General features: G+C 26.9%; 1 protein-coding gene across 4 annotated transcripts; it reads right to left on the reverse strand.

The window, feature by feature from the left end:
- Window positions 1-1360: 1360 nt before the first annotated feature.
- Window positions 1361-15197, reverse strand: LOC107451452 (uncharacterized). 4 transcript variants are annotated; one of them, XM_016067567.3, is made up of 6 exons: window positions 14943-15148; window positions 12074-12217; window positions 11427-11683; window positions 8433-8707; window positions 6927-7097; window positions 1361-5550 (listed from the first exon to the last, which is right to left on the reverse strand). In XM_016067567.3, the coding sequence occupies exons 3-6, from the start codon at window positions 11678-11680 to the stop codon at window positions 5372-5374; spliced, it is 879 nt and encodes a 292-aa protein (XP_015923053.1). In that variant the 5' UTR covers window positions 11681-11683; window positions 12074-12217; window positions 14943-15148; the 3' UTR covers window positions 1361-5371. The 4 variants fall into 4 exon arrangements, with proteins under 4 accessions (XP_015923053.1, XP_015923037.1, XP_071036007.1 ...); XM_016067551.3 differs by lacking the exon at window positions 12074-12217 and adding an exon at window positions 13735-13860; XM_071179906.1 differs by lacking the exon at window positions 12074-12217 and having other exon boundaries at window positions 15084-15197.
- Window positions 15198-15513: the final 316 nt, after the last annotated feature.

A 15513-nucleotide genomic window follows, 5' to 3' on the forward strand; every position in this document is an offset into this window, starting at 1 on the left:
ATAACATTGAACACTTTTGTCTTAAAAGTCAGTATAAATTTTTGGATAACATGACTGTGTTATTCGAGTATTTTTAATTTTATTTTAAGATAAGGAAAATGATAAAAATTATTATATTATTATGATAAAAAGTAATAATATCATAATTTAGTAATTATTTTATCATAATTTAGTTATTATGATAAAAAGTTACTGAATTGAAATATAATTTATCTTAATAACATGAGAATAGCTCTTGATATTACAATAATTCAATTCAATTATATAAAGATTTTCATTACCTATAAAATTTTAAAAAAAATGCTTTATGGATAATTTTTTTTTGTTTACCAGAGAACGCCCCCCAGCACTATAGGGTTGGGTGGGGTGCCACTGTTAGCAGTTCCCCAGCTGTCTTGAAAGGAGAGGGACAAACAGCAAATTATTGGTAGGCTACTGAGTTGCGTAAGTAAAATGTCCACTCATACGTAAAGAAAAAATCATTAAAACACCAGCTTGGGAAAATCGAGACTTGTCGGTAAATCTCTCAACAGGAAGGCTTGACGTGACAGATTCCAAGGCAATGGCGCTGAGTGCATCAGAATAGAAATCACGTTTTGTAGAATTCGCACGATCAGTAGAATTTAGACAAACTTTGTGTTATGACATACTTATAAAAAAACATACACTGAAACATTATCGACAGTGCATGTTCTAAATCCATTTTACATGGTTCATGGTAAAGAAAACGGCACTTTTTTAGAAATAAATCGAAATTATTTTTTACCTTTTCAAAGATCTGTTGAACTTCCTTCAGTAGAATGACAGTAGGATTTTAACATTCTCTACAATTGAAATGTTTGCAGTTTCTCTAAAATTTCATTGCAGTTGAAAAAGTTTTTTGTTTATATAAAACCGAATTTTATCTAGAACGTTAATGTAGTAGAGTCAATTTTTGAGTAGCTCTTAAGTAAAATAATACCATTAACAAAACTATAAAAAGTAGTCCACCTTCAAATTAAATTTACGGTAGAATTGGAAGAAAAAAAACTGCTTCTAAGTTTATAAATGTTCAAATAGTATTGGAACAGTAAAAAAAAAAAAATGCTGAAAAACAATTTAATGGGCTATTGGTGATGGGGACTTTAGTAGCCCGAAGGCCAGCGCACAAAGTCGTTACAGTAGAGAAGTTGAATGAGAATCGAAAACTGATATTCTGCACCCCGGCCCCTTCGCAGGCTGATCTAAGTAGCCACCCATCCATTTATTTACTGCTGCCAGTCATGCTTAACTTTGATGATCTACTGGGTGTCTTACAATAATTCCATGGTGGAGGGGGGACAGTTTTAAAGAGAACCAATAATGAATAATAAAGAGCCCATTAATGAAGAACCAAGATTTATTTTTGAAAAAACATTTATAATATTAACTGTTGTAAAATCAACAAGAAAAATACTTACAAATAACAACAAATAAAATAAAATAAAAAAATTATTGTTGTAATATTGGTTTACTGGTATTGTATGTAAAAATATATATAGGTTGCAAAGGACAAGGCATTTTTACAAGCAAGAAAAAAAAGTGAATATGCAACCTCTTTTTTATTAAAATAAATACATTGCAAAACTTAATTTAAATATTTTTATTTACATATTTATTCTCTTTTTATCACTCTTTAAAAGCAATTTACATTACATAGAAGCTTACATATTTATGCTTTAATTTATTAATTAGCCAAATAAATTTTTTAAAACAAAAATTTATTATTTAAGGCTTTTTAAAAAGATTAAATTTTCAAGCAGAGTATTGCAGTTCCTAATTACTATTTCCAAGGAAAAAAAAAATAAAACAATAGGAATAAAATGAAAAGAAAGAAAATATTGTATAATTTCAATTTAAAAATAAAAAGATAGAGCAAAGCAAGCTTACTAAATGTGTCATCTCAGTTTATTTGAAACTGTATTGTGTTCAATTTACATTTTAAATAAAAGTATTGACTTAAATACATGGTTTATGTGAGATAGTTAGATACATGTTAAATAGAAAGATAGACCAATACAAACTCATTAAATGTCTTGTTTCATTATTTGAAACTGTTTTGTGTTTAATTCTTCCTATTTAGTTATACCTAATACTTCTTATGTATTAATAACAAGGTATTACTACTTATTTATATTTAAAATATAAATCAGTGGTAATTTACAATCAGGAATAAAATATAAATCAGTATTAAGTATCGATTTAAATACATGGTTAATGTGATTTTTTGGACATGTAAATAATAGTTAATACAGATAATAATAGTATTCAAAAATAAAAATTCCGTATTCTTAAACTGAAAGTGAATAATATAAATCATAAAATTTAATTATATTTATATTTAGCTGTTATAGACAGTTTTGTTAACTAAATGTATGTTGTTTATGAAATTAAAACAAATTAGCTCAATCAAGAAATATATGTTAAAAGAATAATTATTGTAAGCTAATTATAATTATTATTGTAATTATAAAAATATTGTAATTAAAAAAATAATATTGAATAATTATTGTAATTAAAAAAAAACAACTTATAATTTATCTAGATGTAAATTTTTTCTTGTCAAACATTATTCATAACTTTGGCTTCATATCTTGCTCTGACATTTTATAAACACAGACTTTTCATTTGAATTAGATACAAAAAAGTTGAAATTATTTATCAGTTTCCGTTTTAAATTTACTTTTTAAGAAAAATAAATTATTACTGAAAAACATACTAACAAATTATCACTGAAAGAGTTTGGCAATGAGATAAATATAACATAAATTAAAACAATTATCTTCGAGTTTGCACATTAGAAAATTTAGCAATAACATTTGCTACTACTTCAGAGCACAATTTTTTTTTAAAGTTTCAGAACAAATATAGGCCATAATTAAAAATCAAGTTTGATCAAAGAATAAACACAAAGTTCCTGACAAGATAATATTATTAACAAAAATAAAATACAACCTAAAATATTACGAATTTGATAAGAACATAATTTTTGTGCATTGATTTAATAAGAAAAGTACTTAGTAGTACTTAGTACACTTAGTAAGAAAATAAAAATTTTATATATTTCTATACACAATCATTCATTAATTTCAAAACACCAATTGTTTTTTTTTTTTTTTTGGTTTTTCAAAGAAATACAGAAAATTTTAAATGTTTGCATCAACTAATCTTTTATTTAAGCAAAGAAACGTATCTCAATACATAATTTAGTTTACTCAACAGAATTTTGTTTCAAACTTATTTTTTTTAATCAAAGTAGCCATTATTTAATTGGTTATATAACCAAACAATTTTGGATCAAAAGTTAGATAATTTGCATAAGTAATTTTGATTCCCCATAGATGATGTTTGTTATATTTATACCCAATTGATCACAAAACAGTATAATAGGGTTACAGTTTCACCTATGGGACATCTAAACTCTACTTGGGACGCATGTATTTTGACACCATTGATTAAATACAATAAACTTTGAATTGAAATTGCGGTTTTCGAAAACATATATTTTTTCTTTTTTGAATGACTAAAATTTGATACAGAAATAAAAAGAAGCATCTTTACAAAGCTATTTAAATATCACATTGAATTACTATATTTTCCATGCTTTTGATAGAAAAATTAAAAAAAAACAAAACAAAACAAAGGGAAGTAAATTGAAATTAATGACGTTCAGTGTTTAGTTGCAAAAAGGAGAAACAGGATTATTTACTATGAGCATTTGTACTTTCTTCCCCCCCTCCCCCGGCAAAATGTTAAATGTTTTATCTGAACGAAATCAATTAGTCAATTGAACTGTGTTCACTATTTTTAATAATTGATACATTTATTTCTGTTTAAAATTGTAGGTCAAATCATATTAACTCTCTTTATATTTAACATTGCTTTATTCTTGTGAGCCCAACTCAAAAATCCTGAAAATTTCGAGAGTAAAATCCTTAATTACGCATTTCAAAAAATTAATGTCTTTATAATGTTAAATCATTGATATTTTCACAACATGAAATTCGAGATAAATTATATGCAGCATAATTCAAATCAATAATTTTGTATAAATTTACTTTTATCTCTAATCACATTTCTTATTCAACCAGAAAAAAATATTTACAAATGAAAGAGATGCCAAGTATAAACTTTAGTTCTAATATTTTTAAATAAAATATACAAGAATTTTTATACATAAATGTGATCGATGATTTCTTGATCTTGTATTTCCGAAACTTTCCCCATTGCAGTTAGCGAAAAATCCGGACTTTTCTGGAGAACAATCATCTCTGTTCTAGACCAAGAAACAATCATAATTATCAGGTTGCATTATAAAAAAAGTTTGTACGAATTTTAATTTCTGATTATTTAGTTATGGCAATTTATTTAATAACCAACCTACTTTTTTCTCCCTTTAGCCACATTTTTTTCAGCTTTTCAATATAACGGCACCTTGATAATCTGATGCTTTATTATACAACACATCACTTTTCTTATACCCTTTAATCAGGCATTAAAAATATTTTAACACACGTTTCTGTCATTCTTAGAGATATTAATCAATCATTGTCTTGACAAATCTGAAATCAGGCTTTTAATAAATTGCAAATAAACGGAAAACAGAAACGTAGCTAGTTTCTCTTTCTTTTTAATATTACATTGTTCTTTATGATTGAATAAAGAAATATAGTTGAAAAAGTCCACCAGTTATTGGATTATTTTGATTTTCCAACATTATTTGGGTCTTGAGGGTGTTGGATTAAAGTCTAATTTAAGTTTATAATGTATTAACTTTGTTCTGAAACAGCTGTTTAATATGTTAGAAATATCATGCCAATTTGGCATCTTTTGTCTAAGCATAATTGTCACAGTGTTTTGTATGCCTACAAAAGTTGAAAATTTGTTGTTGATCTAGTAGTTTTAGCGTGATCATAGCACCAATGAAAATAAAATTGAAATTCATTCCTTAGTTTTTTATTCACTTGTTATAAAAAAAGAGCGTAGAAATCAATTTAATTGGTAACTAACAACAGCTGCTTCTAGCACCAAATTAACTATTTTTTAAGAAAAACATTCAAAAAGCAAATTAAAAAAAATATACAGAGAAAATATTGATAAAATTAATGAGTCAGTTTAGAAACCAAGTATTAAAAATGATATTTCTCAATTTTAATTTTTAAATTAAAAGAAAAAATGCAATTTAATATTTCTGTCCAGCTAGTTTTCAAGTAAGCAACAAGTAATAGAAAAATATAATATTATTTGTTAAACATAATATGCTTACATTTTCAATTATAGCTACAGTATATAACATTACATGAGCCACAATAATAAAATATTATGATTAAAAAAGACAAAAACTACACTTCACTTAAAAATTACTGTTCTGAAGTTCCTGCTCTGCTAATCGAATTTTTAGGTCATATAAATGTCTCATTTTTTCAATTCTTTCAGTTTCATAAGCTTTTTGAAGCTGCAGTACTTCCAAACGATGATAATGCTCTTCAACTTCCATTTTCATCAAATCTTGATTCGTTAAATCAAATGTTCCTAGAAAACAAACAGAATTGGTGTAAGTAAACTGTGATATCTTTGGTAATTTATTTTTCAATAAAAAAACAGGAAGAGAAACAGAATATGCAAAAAAGTGTGTCACATGCTGCAGAGCAAACAACCTTTAAGCAGAATGCACTGTCATTTATTGAACAAGGATTCTCCTGACCATAATGTCCCTGTTTTTTTGCTCATAGATAACATTCAAGAAATTTAATTTTTAAAAATTGAGTCGATCCTTTTCTAGATTTATCAAACTATTCATCAAATTATGCATTGTATTTTATCATGTGAAAAGATGCGGTTCTCAAAAACAATTTATGTTTCCTATATCACGGATCAAATTGGCACAGTCTACATCACAATTTGTGTTAATGTGACTTACAAATAATGATTTGTGTTCACAAGAGTTATAAATGGCACATTTTGCAGCTTGGTGCAAAATTAAAAATCATTTTCCAAGCTGAAGAGTTATAATTTTCCAGTGGGATATTACAATGAAACGGGAAAAGTTTTATATTCTCCATGCAAACCATAGCATTACATAAAATTTCACATCAGAGTTTACTAAAATATAAAACAATTGCTTCACAATGATTTACCAAACAATTAAATAAATTTTCTCACAAACCAAAAAAAATAATTATTTGCCCACAAATTGCAAAAAGCCATTACAAAAAAAGGAAACAATAACAAATTGAAAAAAGGGTGCTAAACTAAACAGGGCTATTTGGAAAAAACAAAACAGGAAAACAATCTTTTCTGTAATTATGAACTCAGAATTAACATTATTGTTATATGTATTGCATGTTTTAAAGTGCATATAAAACGAGAACAAAACTAGGCTTTAAATATTACTTGCAGGTATTATATTCATAGCTGCTTTTAATAATTAATATATATATATATGTCACCATTATTTTAAGTTAAATTTTCTAAGTTTCAGAACAAGAAAATCTGGTAGTAATAATTGTAAAAGTATATAAATAGCATTAAAGTATGTACAATGTGTTAAAAAAAACCCATAAAATTTACAATTTAAATCCATAATGTTTTTTTCTCGCTGCTGTAATGTGTTAATTTTGAGATTTCTTCAAATAAAAAAGGGAGAGAAGTCCTAACAATTCTACTTCTCATGCCATCATGAAGAATGGCAATATTTTCACACTAGATTTCAATTTTCAAATATTTGATATCAATTTATGGACAAACTCATCTTTGTGTGCATTTAGCTAAATGTTTTAAATAAGTATTCATAAAACTACAATAAATTCAAAATATAAAGTTATTGTAATTAAAGTTAACTATAATTAAATTAACATTTTCAAACATTAAACAAGTATCTCAACAGCAACTTATTTAAATTAATTTACCAATTCCACATCTACACAGTTTATGTTCACTAGATTCAACTTCTACTTCCGTTACAGCAGGATTATGATTAATTTCTGATCCATCTGCTGATTCACATACTGCCTCATCTGGAGCAAGTCCATATGGTGCTTCACAATCTGTTCCATTTGGGGTTAGATATATTTGTGAATCTGGAAATGTTAAAAACTAAAATATTTTGGTCACTTCATAATAAAAATAGTTAAAATATTTACTTCATACAATTTGAACTAACAAAAAGTAAAAATTTTCTTTGAAAAAAAAGAAAGACTTATTTTGGTGGTTTTAAAATTTTTTTTTTTTAAATCCAAAATATTTAGAAATGTGAGGTGATATTTGTGATGTAATAAATTCAGAAATAAAAGTATGAAAAGACTTTTACTTAGGTATCCAATGCAAAGAACAAACAAAGGGGAAGTAGGTTAGCATCAATAGAGGTAATATAATGGTACAGTTTGCAAGATAAAGGAAATAACAACATTTAGGGACCTGATAAGTATTTAGTGCATTATTTTGATAAAGATTATATAACCAGTTCTACCTGTTTTTTCTTACCATAAATTGTCACGATAAAAATGAAAAATTACATTATATTTGACTTATGTCCAAAGAGTTGAAAACTTGGTTTCATAAATTCCAATTCCATTTGGGATTTCATGCCCATTTTGTTCCTGAACATTATCTTAAGAGATCATCCAAGATTTTTATTATTAACAATTTACATAAATTTTCAAAACTATTACCAAAATTAACTCAATTAAAAATTTAAAGCATTCAATAGAAATGACAACATTCCAACAAAGTATCTAAAAAAAAATTATCATTATCTTTGAAAAAATGCTGGCATTACTCTAAGCCAAGAAAAATCAGCCCTATTTTTCAAAGAGAAACAATCATTTTGAATAGAAACTGTATACACCCCCAATATTTAGAGGGTCAAGAGTCTGAATCTGTCAAAAATATATATATTCAGAGAAAGTACATTGTGTCTAATTTTGTAACTAAAAATATCATTCATCCTTATTTATTAACTTATTAAAGATTGAGTCCTGGTAACGTGAAAGTCTGACCATTATATCAAATTATATTCTAAATATTAGGTTTTTTATTGTGCCCACTGTACACATGAAGAAGAGAAAGTAATATCTAAGAATATTCTCGACTAAACACAACAAAAATAAGTTTATAGAATAAACTGTTTCAACTTTATAGGAAAGAAATCTGCAAATAATAGCTGTTTGTTAATAGTGTAGGCTTGACAAGGTACATTTGTCAATCGAATTAATGCCAATAGGCAATTTTTAATACTAGTGGTAAAAAAAAAAAATTCAAAATATTGTCAACTCTTGTGTTATACAACTACCCTATTAGGGAAGATTTAATTTTGTGTGACTTAATATATTAAGTTTAGTTGATGTAACTACAAACCTATTTAGACAAGAGGAGAAAGATGAAGGGGAAAGAAAATATTGTAATGTAACATTTACTTGAAGCGTTTAAATTTGTTAAATCCTGTAAGTGAGCCACATTTACAGTATCTTGAGGAATATTTTCTTGTCTTATTTTTTTTCTCTTCTTGGCATTTGATTCTGTTACTTGTACTCTCAGCTTAGAATTCCGCTTTCTGTGAGTAGGCACTTCTATAAAAATTGCTTCACTTGTATCATGATTGTGTTCCAGATTCAAGGCCTTGACAACAAGAGATGTGACATCATCGGACAAGAATAAATGAATAAAGGCTTGACATCCTATTTTAAGAGTTCTGAAAGTATAAAAATCAGCTTTAGCTCAGTTAAAATATGATGAATAGCTGCTTAATGCAGGGGTGTTTGTGACACAAAGTGAAAAATCCTGAAAATTTTATGTGCAAAAACTCGATATCAAGATATTAATTTATATACTATACATGTTTATTATAATTTTTTGAACTAATATTTTTAATTAAATTATCTACTAATGAAGAATATCACTCCTTTGTAGTAACTAATGTAAGAAAAAACTTAGTTTTTACAAGAATAGTAACATTGTATTTTAAAATCGCTGAATATAATTTGCAATATTGGATTTTATGAAAGCGAAAATACAAATCGCCATATTAGATTTTTAACTTGCATAAATACGAAAAGCAATGTTTGACATTACAAATGTGTGAATATGAATAGCCACTTTCGATTTTAAAAACACGCTAATACGAATCGCGATATTGGTTTTAAAAACCCATAAATACAAATTGATATTATATTTTTAAATCACATGAATACAAATCTCGATGTATGATTTTTAAATCTCATGAATACGATTAGCAATGTGTACATTTTAAATCAGATAAATAGGAGAATCGATGTTTGATATTTAAATCACTTGAATAAAATAGTGGATTCTGGCTTAGAAAAAAAAAGAAGAATCAAATGAGTGCAAATTTTTCATCAACGCGATTTAGCGAAAGTTTCAAAATTTAAATTCTATAACCCGCAATTCTCACTTTTGAATTGCAATGAAAAATTTGTCTGATTATAAATTTTAATTCGAGGAAGTCCGCAAGTCATTGGTCTTGAAAAACATGGAAAAATCACATACCCTAATTTTTAGACCTGGAAAGATACGAAAAAGTCAGAATTCCGGAGTACAATCACTCTCTGTTTCTCTTTCACTTCTAAAGCAGTTTACTTTTTAAAATCTTTTAGTGCATGCATAGCATTAAAGAATTAGCTTAAATACTCATAGCTTGCACAGTTTCTAACAAATTTTTCTAAACATTTTTAGTCAACTATTTTGTAATTAATCTTAAATTGCTCCAAAAGTTTCGTATAATTCCATTGAATATCGATAAAGTTATAACAAAGAAACTTTGAGGCTAAAAAAATTAATTTTTTATAAAAATGACTATATCTTCATAAATATTTACTCTAGGTTTACGAAACTTTAAGCAGCTGTTATTTTTAACATTATTAAAAATAGCAACTAAAGTAATCGATGCAAGTTACAAGCTCATGGTGTGATTTTCCAGTATAAGATGTTCAAAAATACTTGTTTTCTTTTGTAATTTATTGTAGGTTTCTCCAATCTCTGGAAGCTTTAAATTTTATTACTAAGTATGGAAAATCCCATGAACATCTCTAAATTTAAAAAATAATCCTTTAAGTATTTCTTGAGTAATTAAAAAAAAAGAAAGTCAAAAACTGAAAATGTCCCTACCATTAATGTAGGGCAGTGTGTGTATATGCATATATATACAGGGATCTGTCTAGATTTTTCAGAGAGGTACCTATTTTGTGAAAATTTAGACATAATTTGAGAAAATTAAAAATTAGATTAAAAAATCAACACAAAAATATGGATACATCGTTTGGTATACAGGATATACCAATATCACTTATGCTATACAGGAATAAAATTTTAAGCAAAAGTGTTTTGTGAAACTACCTTTTTTCCTAAAGTTGAATTTGTGAAGGTACCTCTAAACGGTAGTAAATTTGGCCTGAGCAGACCCCCAATATATATATATATATTATACAGGGTGCGTAGCCAAATTATTCAACAAAAATAAGCACCTTTTAAGCACTTTTCAAGAACTCAAAAAATATTTTTTAGGACTTAAAAAAAATATCATTATTAGGCAGGGTTGGAAAGGTTTTGGCAATTGTCAGTTTTTATCTTGTTTTAACTGTCATGTAAAAAAAAAAGAACTTTTGGCATTGTTTTTGATAATTGTCAAAAATTATGAAATTTTGAAACATATAAAACGAATAACATTTTCATATGTTACGGACTGACAATACGCCAAAATAGATTGGGGTAGAATTAATTGTGAAAATGTAGAACAATGTGAACTGTGTCTCTTTGCATAATTCGTAGCAAAAATCTACATGGTAAAGGAAACATCTCATTTTGAAAAAGGGAAAATGAAGCACTCTTTCAAAACACTCAATGAAATAAGCACCTTTAAGGGTTTTTAAAAATGAAAATAAGAACCTGACAATACTGAAGGACTGACAATATGCCAAAATAGATTGGGATAGAATTAATTGTGAAAATGTAGAACAATGTGAACTGTGTCTCTTTGCATAATTCGTAGCAAAAATCTACATGGTAAAGGAAAAATCTCATTTTGAAAAAGGGGAAATGAAGCACTCTTTCAAAACACCCAATGAAATAAGGCCCTTTAAGGGTTTTTAAAAATGAAAATTGAAAATAAAAACCTTTAAGCACTTTTTAAAAACTCTATGCACCCTGATATATATATACTTTAAATGTTACATCTACCCACCCCCCATTCCTTCAGTCACCAACACAATGTAACATGTATCATCAAAATTATTTGAGGACAAATCCTGCATTGATTACAATATGATATGCTGTTTTTTTATCACAATAAAATTACTATTTATCAAATTTCCTTCAAATAAGATTCAATGACTTTTACCTGTTATATTGATATCTTACTGCAAATTTTTTAAAATATAGAAACAAAAAATACTTACGATGAACTTCGAAGTCCTCTTGATTGTTTACTTTTTCTAAAAACACCTCCATGCATACATTTATACCTAATAGAATAGTATTTTAACATCTGTGGAGCTCGTTCACATCGTGGATAACGTTGTTTAGTGTTTTCTAATGTCTTTGATTCAGCAATGCAGAATCGTGTGTTAGTTTCAGTTTCGAATATTTCCAAGGATTTTTCAAAACTACTGAAACTTTCAAATCTATCTCCTAAGTTTATCATTGTACTCATTTCCTAAAATAAACAAAAAGTAAATTTTTAAAGAATATTAAAAAAGATATTTTCTTTCTTACACTAAATGAATAAATAATATAAACCTGAATAAATTGGTTAAATATGAAAATTTTATGTTAAAGCTGGCTCAATTTAGTTTTTTCTCCTAAAATTGTGGCATTACAGTAATTTTGGGATCAATGCAGGTAAAATTTTAAAAGATATTTGTCTTTCTTTAAAATAATTCTTAAATATTTTAAAATTTATTTTAATTTATACAACTAAAAATAAAGGTATATTTAAGAAAAGTTAAAACAATAAGAACTTAAATATTAAATTACTTTAGAAAAATATTAAGTCTAATTATTGTAATTAAAATTTTTCATGAAAACTTAAAAGAGGTAGAGAAACCTTCTTTCGATACAATCTGGTGTTTACAGCAGAAAGAGTAGCATTACTCTTGCTTCCATTCTTCGCTCATGTAAGCTTCAATAAAAAGAACTTGGTGTGTCGATGGAGAATTTTTTTTATTCAATAGGGATGCCACTCTAACACCTGTGAGACAGATTTTAACTTTAAAAAGGAAAATAAACAAAAAAATAAATACATATAAATATTTATTTTTTCAATTTTCCACAATTTTAAAAAATTTATTAAATCTACACGAAAAATAGGCAACAAAGTGGTCATATTACACTGATGCAGAAGATTCTCAGACACTAGTGCAGTAGTCACTAAACTTACGAAGTTTCTGAGCTACCAAGCCGTTGGTATGAAAAAATGTGATAACAGATTTTTAACAGACTTATTAACACTAATCAGAAAGTTAATATTTTTTTTTTCTCATGAGCAAGTACAGTTCAGTGAAGGAAGCAAGGTTAATTAATTGGAGTATTAACATGAACTATTGAAAATGTCCCAGGGAGCTACTAGTAGCTTGCTATGATAACTTGGCTATCACTGTACTAGAAGATAACTCAGATTTTTGGTGACATTCACTGATTTCATTTTTTCAAGCAATGGTTATAACAGTACATTCGTACTTAAAACAAGAATGTTTGCTGTTTTAGTATGTTCATTTAAGCACTTTATTTATTCGAATTAATAATGACTTAATACATATTTAATAATGACTAAATAAACCTTATAATAATTCATAAATTTATATTTAGATATTTTAATATATGGGCAATTCCATGATACTAAGAAAAATATAATAAAAAATAAATGTTTCATAGCACTTCTCCATTAATACATTTCTTAGAATTTTATTTAATCATTTTTGATATTAAGTCAAAAATTGTAGTTCTTATAATAATAAAATTTTTTTTTATTAACATTTCAATGTAGTTCATATAAGAACAGTGAAAAATTGTAACATCAGTAACAAGAGCTTTTCACCATTTGCCAACTTCTATATGTCATTCCACATGTACTTTCAATGTTTTATGTTAATTTGAAAAAAAATAATAATACCATTATTGCCTATAGAAGGAGAATTTTAAAATAAAATTTTAATATTTTGCTTCCCGTTTAACTAATGTATCAGTCACATTTTATATTTTTATTCTAAACAAAACAATTATAATTTTTTCCATTTTTTCTAATATGAATAATATTCAGCTTTGATAAACATAGCTTATAATTAAAAAAATTTTATCTAGTCAGGGTGGCCACTCAAATCAGATTTGAAATTTCCCTGATTTTTCCAGATAAAAATCTTAAAATTTCCAGGTTTTTGCTTCTTTTTTCCTACTAAGTATAGGATGTGTACAAGAAAAGAGTCTATATTATAAAATATTTTATTCACAATGTTATTTTTTCAACATATCATCTTGAAAAAAATAATTTATGTTGACAATTTGGCAAGATTTTTTATTTATTTTTTAATGTTTTGGTACAAAATTTTGAATCAAAATCATATATTGACCAACAAAAGAGTAAAATTAAATATTAAAATATATAGTTGGTTCCTTATAAAATTATTATTCAATTATAACTAACTAATTTTTGGAGAATTTTATAAAGATAAAAATACAAAAACACTTTGTCAAAATAGAAAAAAAAATTACCACCAAAGCATCGGAACAAACTTGATCCATAAATGGACTCAGCCCAAGGATAGAATTTAAAAACAGAAGCTAATATCCTAATCCCTTTTTCCACTTCCCCCAGAATCTTTCCTAAATTGCACAGTCCTACAGCAATCAAAGATTTCTACATTCGTTTAGCAACCGTGGGAGCATTTTATGTTACATTCTAGTTTAACAGAGCTGTAATGGAGCAAATTTTGATGCAAGCAAAGTATCGCTAAGTTGATGATATTTCAACTGTTTGGCGATACATTTCTGTTTAAAAAAAGTGGGCATAATGGATAAAATAATTTAAATTAAGAAAATAATTTAAATTAGTGAAATTAAAAAAATTATCAAAGAAAAAATTTCCAGCTTTTCTTTAAAATACTATGATTTTTCCAGGCTTTTATCCAAATTTCGTTGATATTTCCAGGTTTTTTCTAGTATAAAAAAAATTCCCTGATAATTCCAGGTGGGTGACCACCCTGCTAGTATTTGTTAATGAAAAAAAAAGTTTAAGAAACCCTATCAAAATATAATGTCAGTCACCATAGAATTTACCATATTTGTAACCTAGGAACTCTACACCGATTATATACAAATGCGTCAGAGATTTGATCGCTTGGAAAGTTAATATACTCTTATTGATAAAATAAATAAGTAATAGAACATAATAATTCTAAAGTTGTAAAAATTTAATCTTTTTAATTTCAGGGACCATCTAATACTTACTTTAGGTATATGATCTTTTCTACAAGATATTATTTAAAATTATTATATAGATTCATTATTTAAGTTTCTGAGATACTAGTTTAAAAAGTTTTACACTACAGTTTTCGTTTTTTTTTTTTAAAAAAAGAAACTTTATCAACCCTTTTACTTTGGCTATTTTAAATATGAACTAAGGGGTCATTTACACCTAAAATTCGAGAGAGGAAGCTTAAAGTTTTAAAATTTTCCATGAGTATTTTTACTTCGATTTGATTAATAAATAATTGATTCTCTTCATAATTATATGACAGAATTTTCAAATAGTGAACCAAGGGATTATACACTAAATTAACTTTGAACAAAATTTTTTAAAGGCATATATTTTTTTAAGTAATTATTGAAACTCTAAAGATTTTATTAGAAAGTCTGGATATGAAATAAGTAAATTAACATAAACAATTAAGTTTCATATATAATTATGGAATTTTCATTACCTTTTTTTAAATTAATACGTAAAAACATGTTATACAAATCGATGCATGATGTAGATAATGTAATAAGTAGAGAAAATATTGCTACGTAACTTTATTTTACAATCAAAATCATGTATTATAACAATAAGAAAGTAAATTCACTTCGTTTTTTCTTTTTTCCCTTCAAACCTCTTCCTTTATTGACCAGAGGTACGTTTGTTAAAGAAGTGCGACGAGCTTTTTGCGTTAGCTTATAGCTTCATATTTCTATTAATGAATCTCGGAGGCTAGATAGATAGCAGAAAGTTGCAGAGAAGAGTCGTTGTTGTTGTTGTTACTTTACGTCGCACTAGAGCTGCACAATGGGCTATTGGCGACGGTCTGGGAAACATCCCGAAGGATGATCCGAAGACATGCCATCACAATTTTGATCCTCTGTGGAAGGGATGGCACCCCCGCTTCGGTAGCCCGACGACCTGCGCGCGAAGTCGAGCACTTTACGGTAGCACAGTTTAACGAGGACCAATACCGCACACCCTCGGTCCCTACGCAGACTGATCCAAGTGGTCACCCACCCGCACACTGACCGCAG

The sequence above is a fragment of the Parasteatoda tepidariorum genome, chromosome 4 (assembly GCF_043381705.1).
Source record: "Parasteatoda tepidariorum isolate YZ-2023 chromosome 4, CAS_Ptep_4.0, whole genome shotgun sequence".
Classification (NCBI taxonomy): domain Eukaryota; kingdom Metazoa; phylum Arthropoda; class Arachnida; order Araneae; family Theridiidae; genus Parasteatoda; species Parasteatoda tepidariorum.

Bases quoted from the DNA above. Each gene is read 5' to 3' on its own strand.
- LOC107451452 (XM_016067551.3), bottom strand. From the start codon at position 13,764: ATGGATCAAGTTTGTTCCGATGCTTTGGTG. The intron at 11,684-13,734 runs GTAATTTTTTTT...TGTTTATTTTAG, and splicing joins TTTGTTCCGATGCTTTGGTG to GAAATGAGTACAATGATAAA. The intron at 5,551-6,926 runs GTAAATTAATTT...TTTGTTTTCTAG, and splicing joins ACTGTGTAGATGTGGAATTG to GAACATTTGATTTAACGAAT.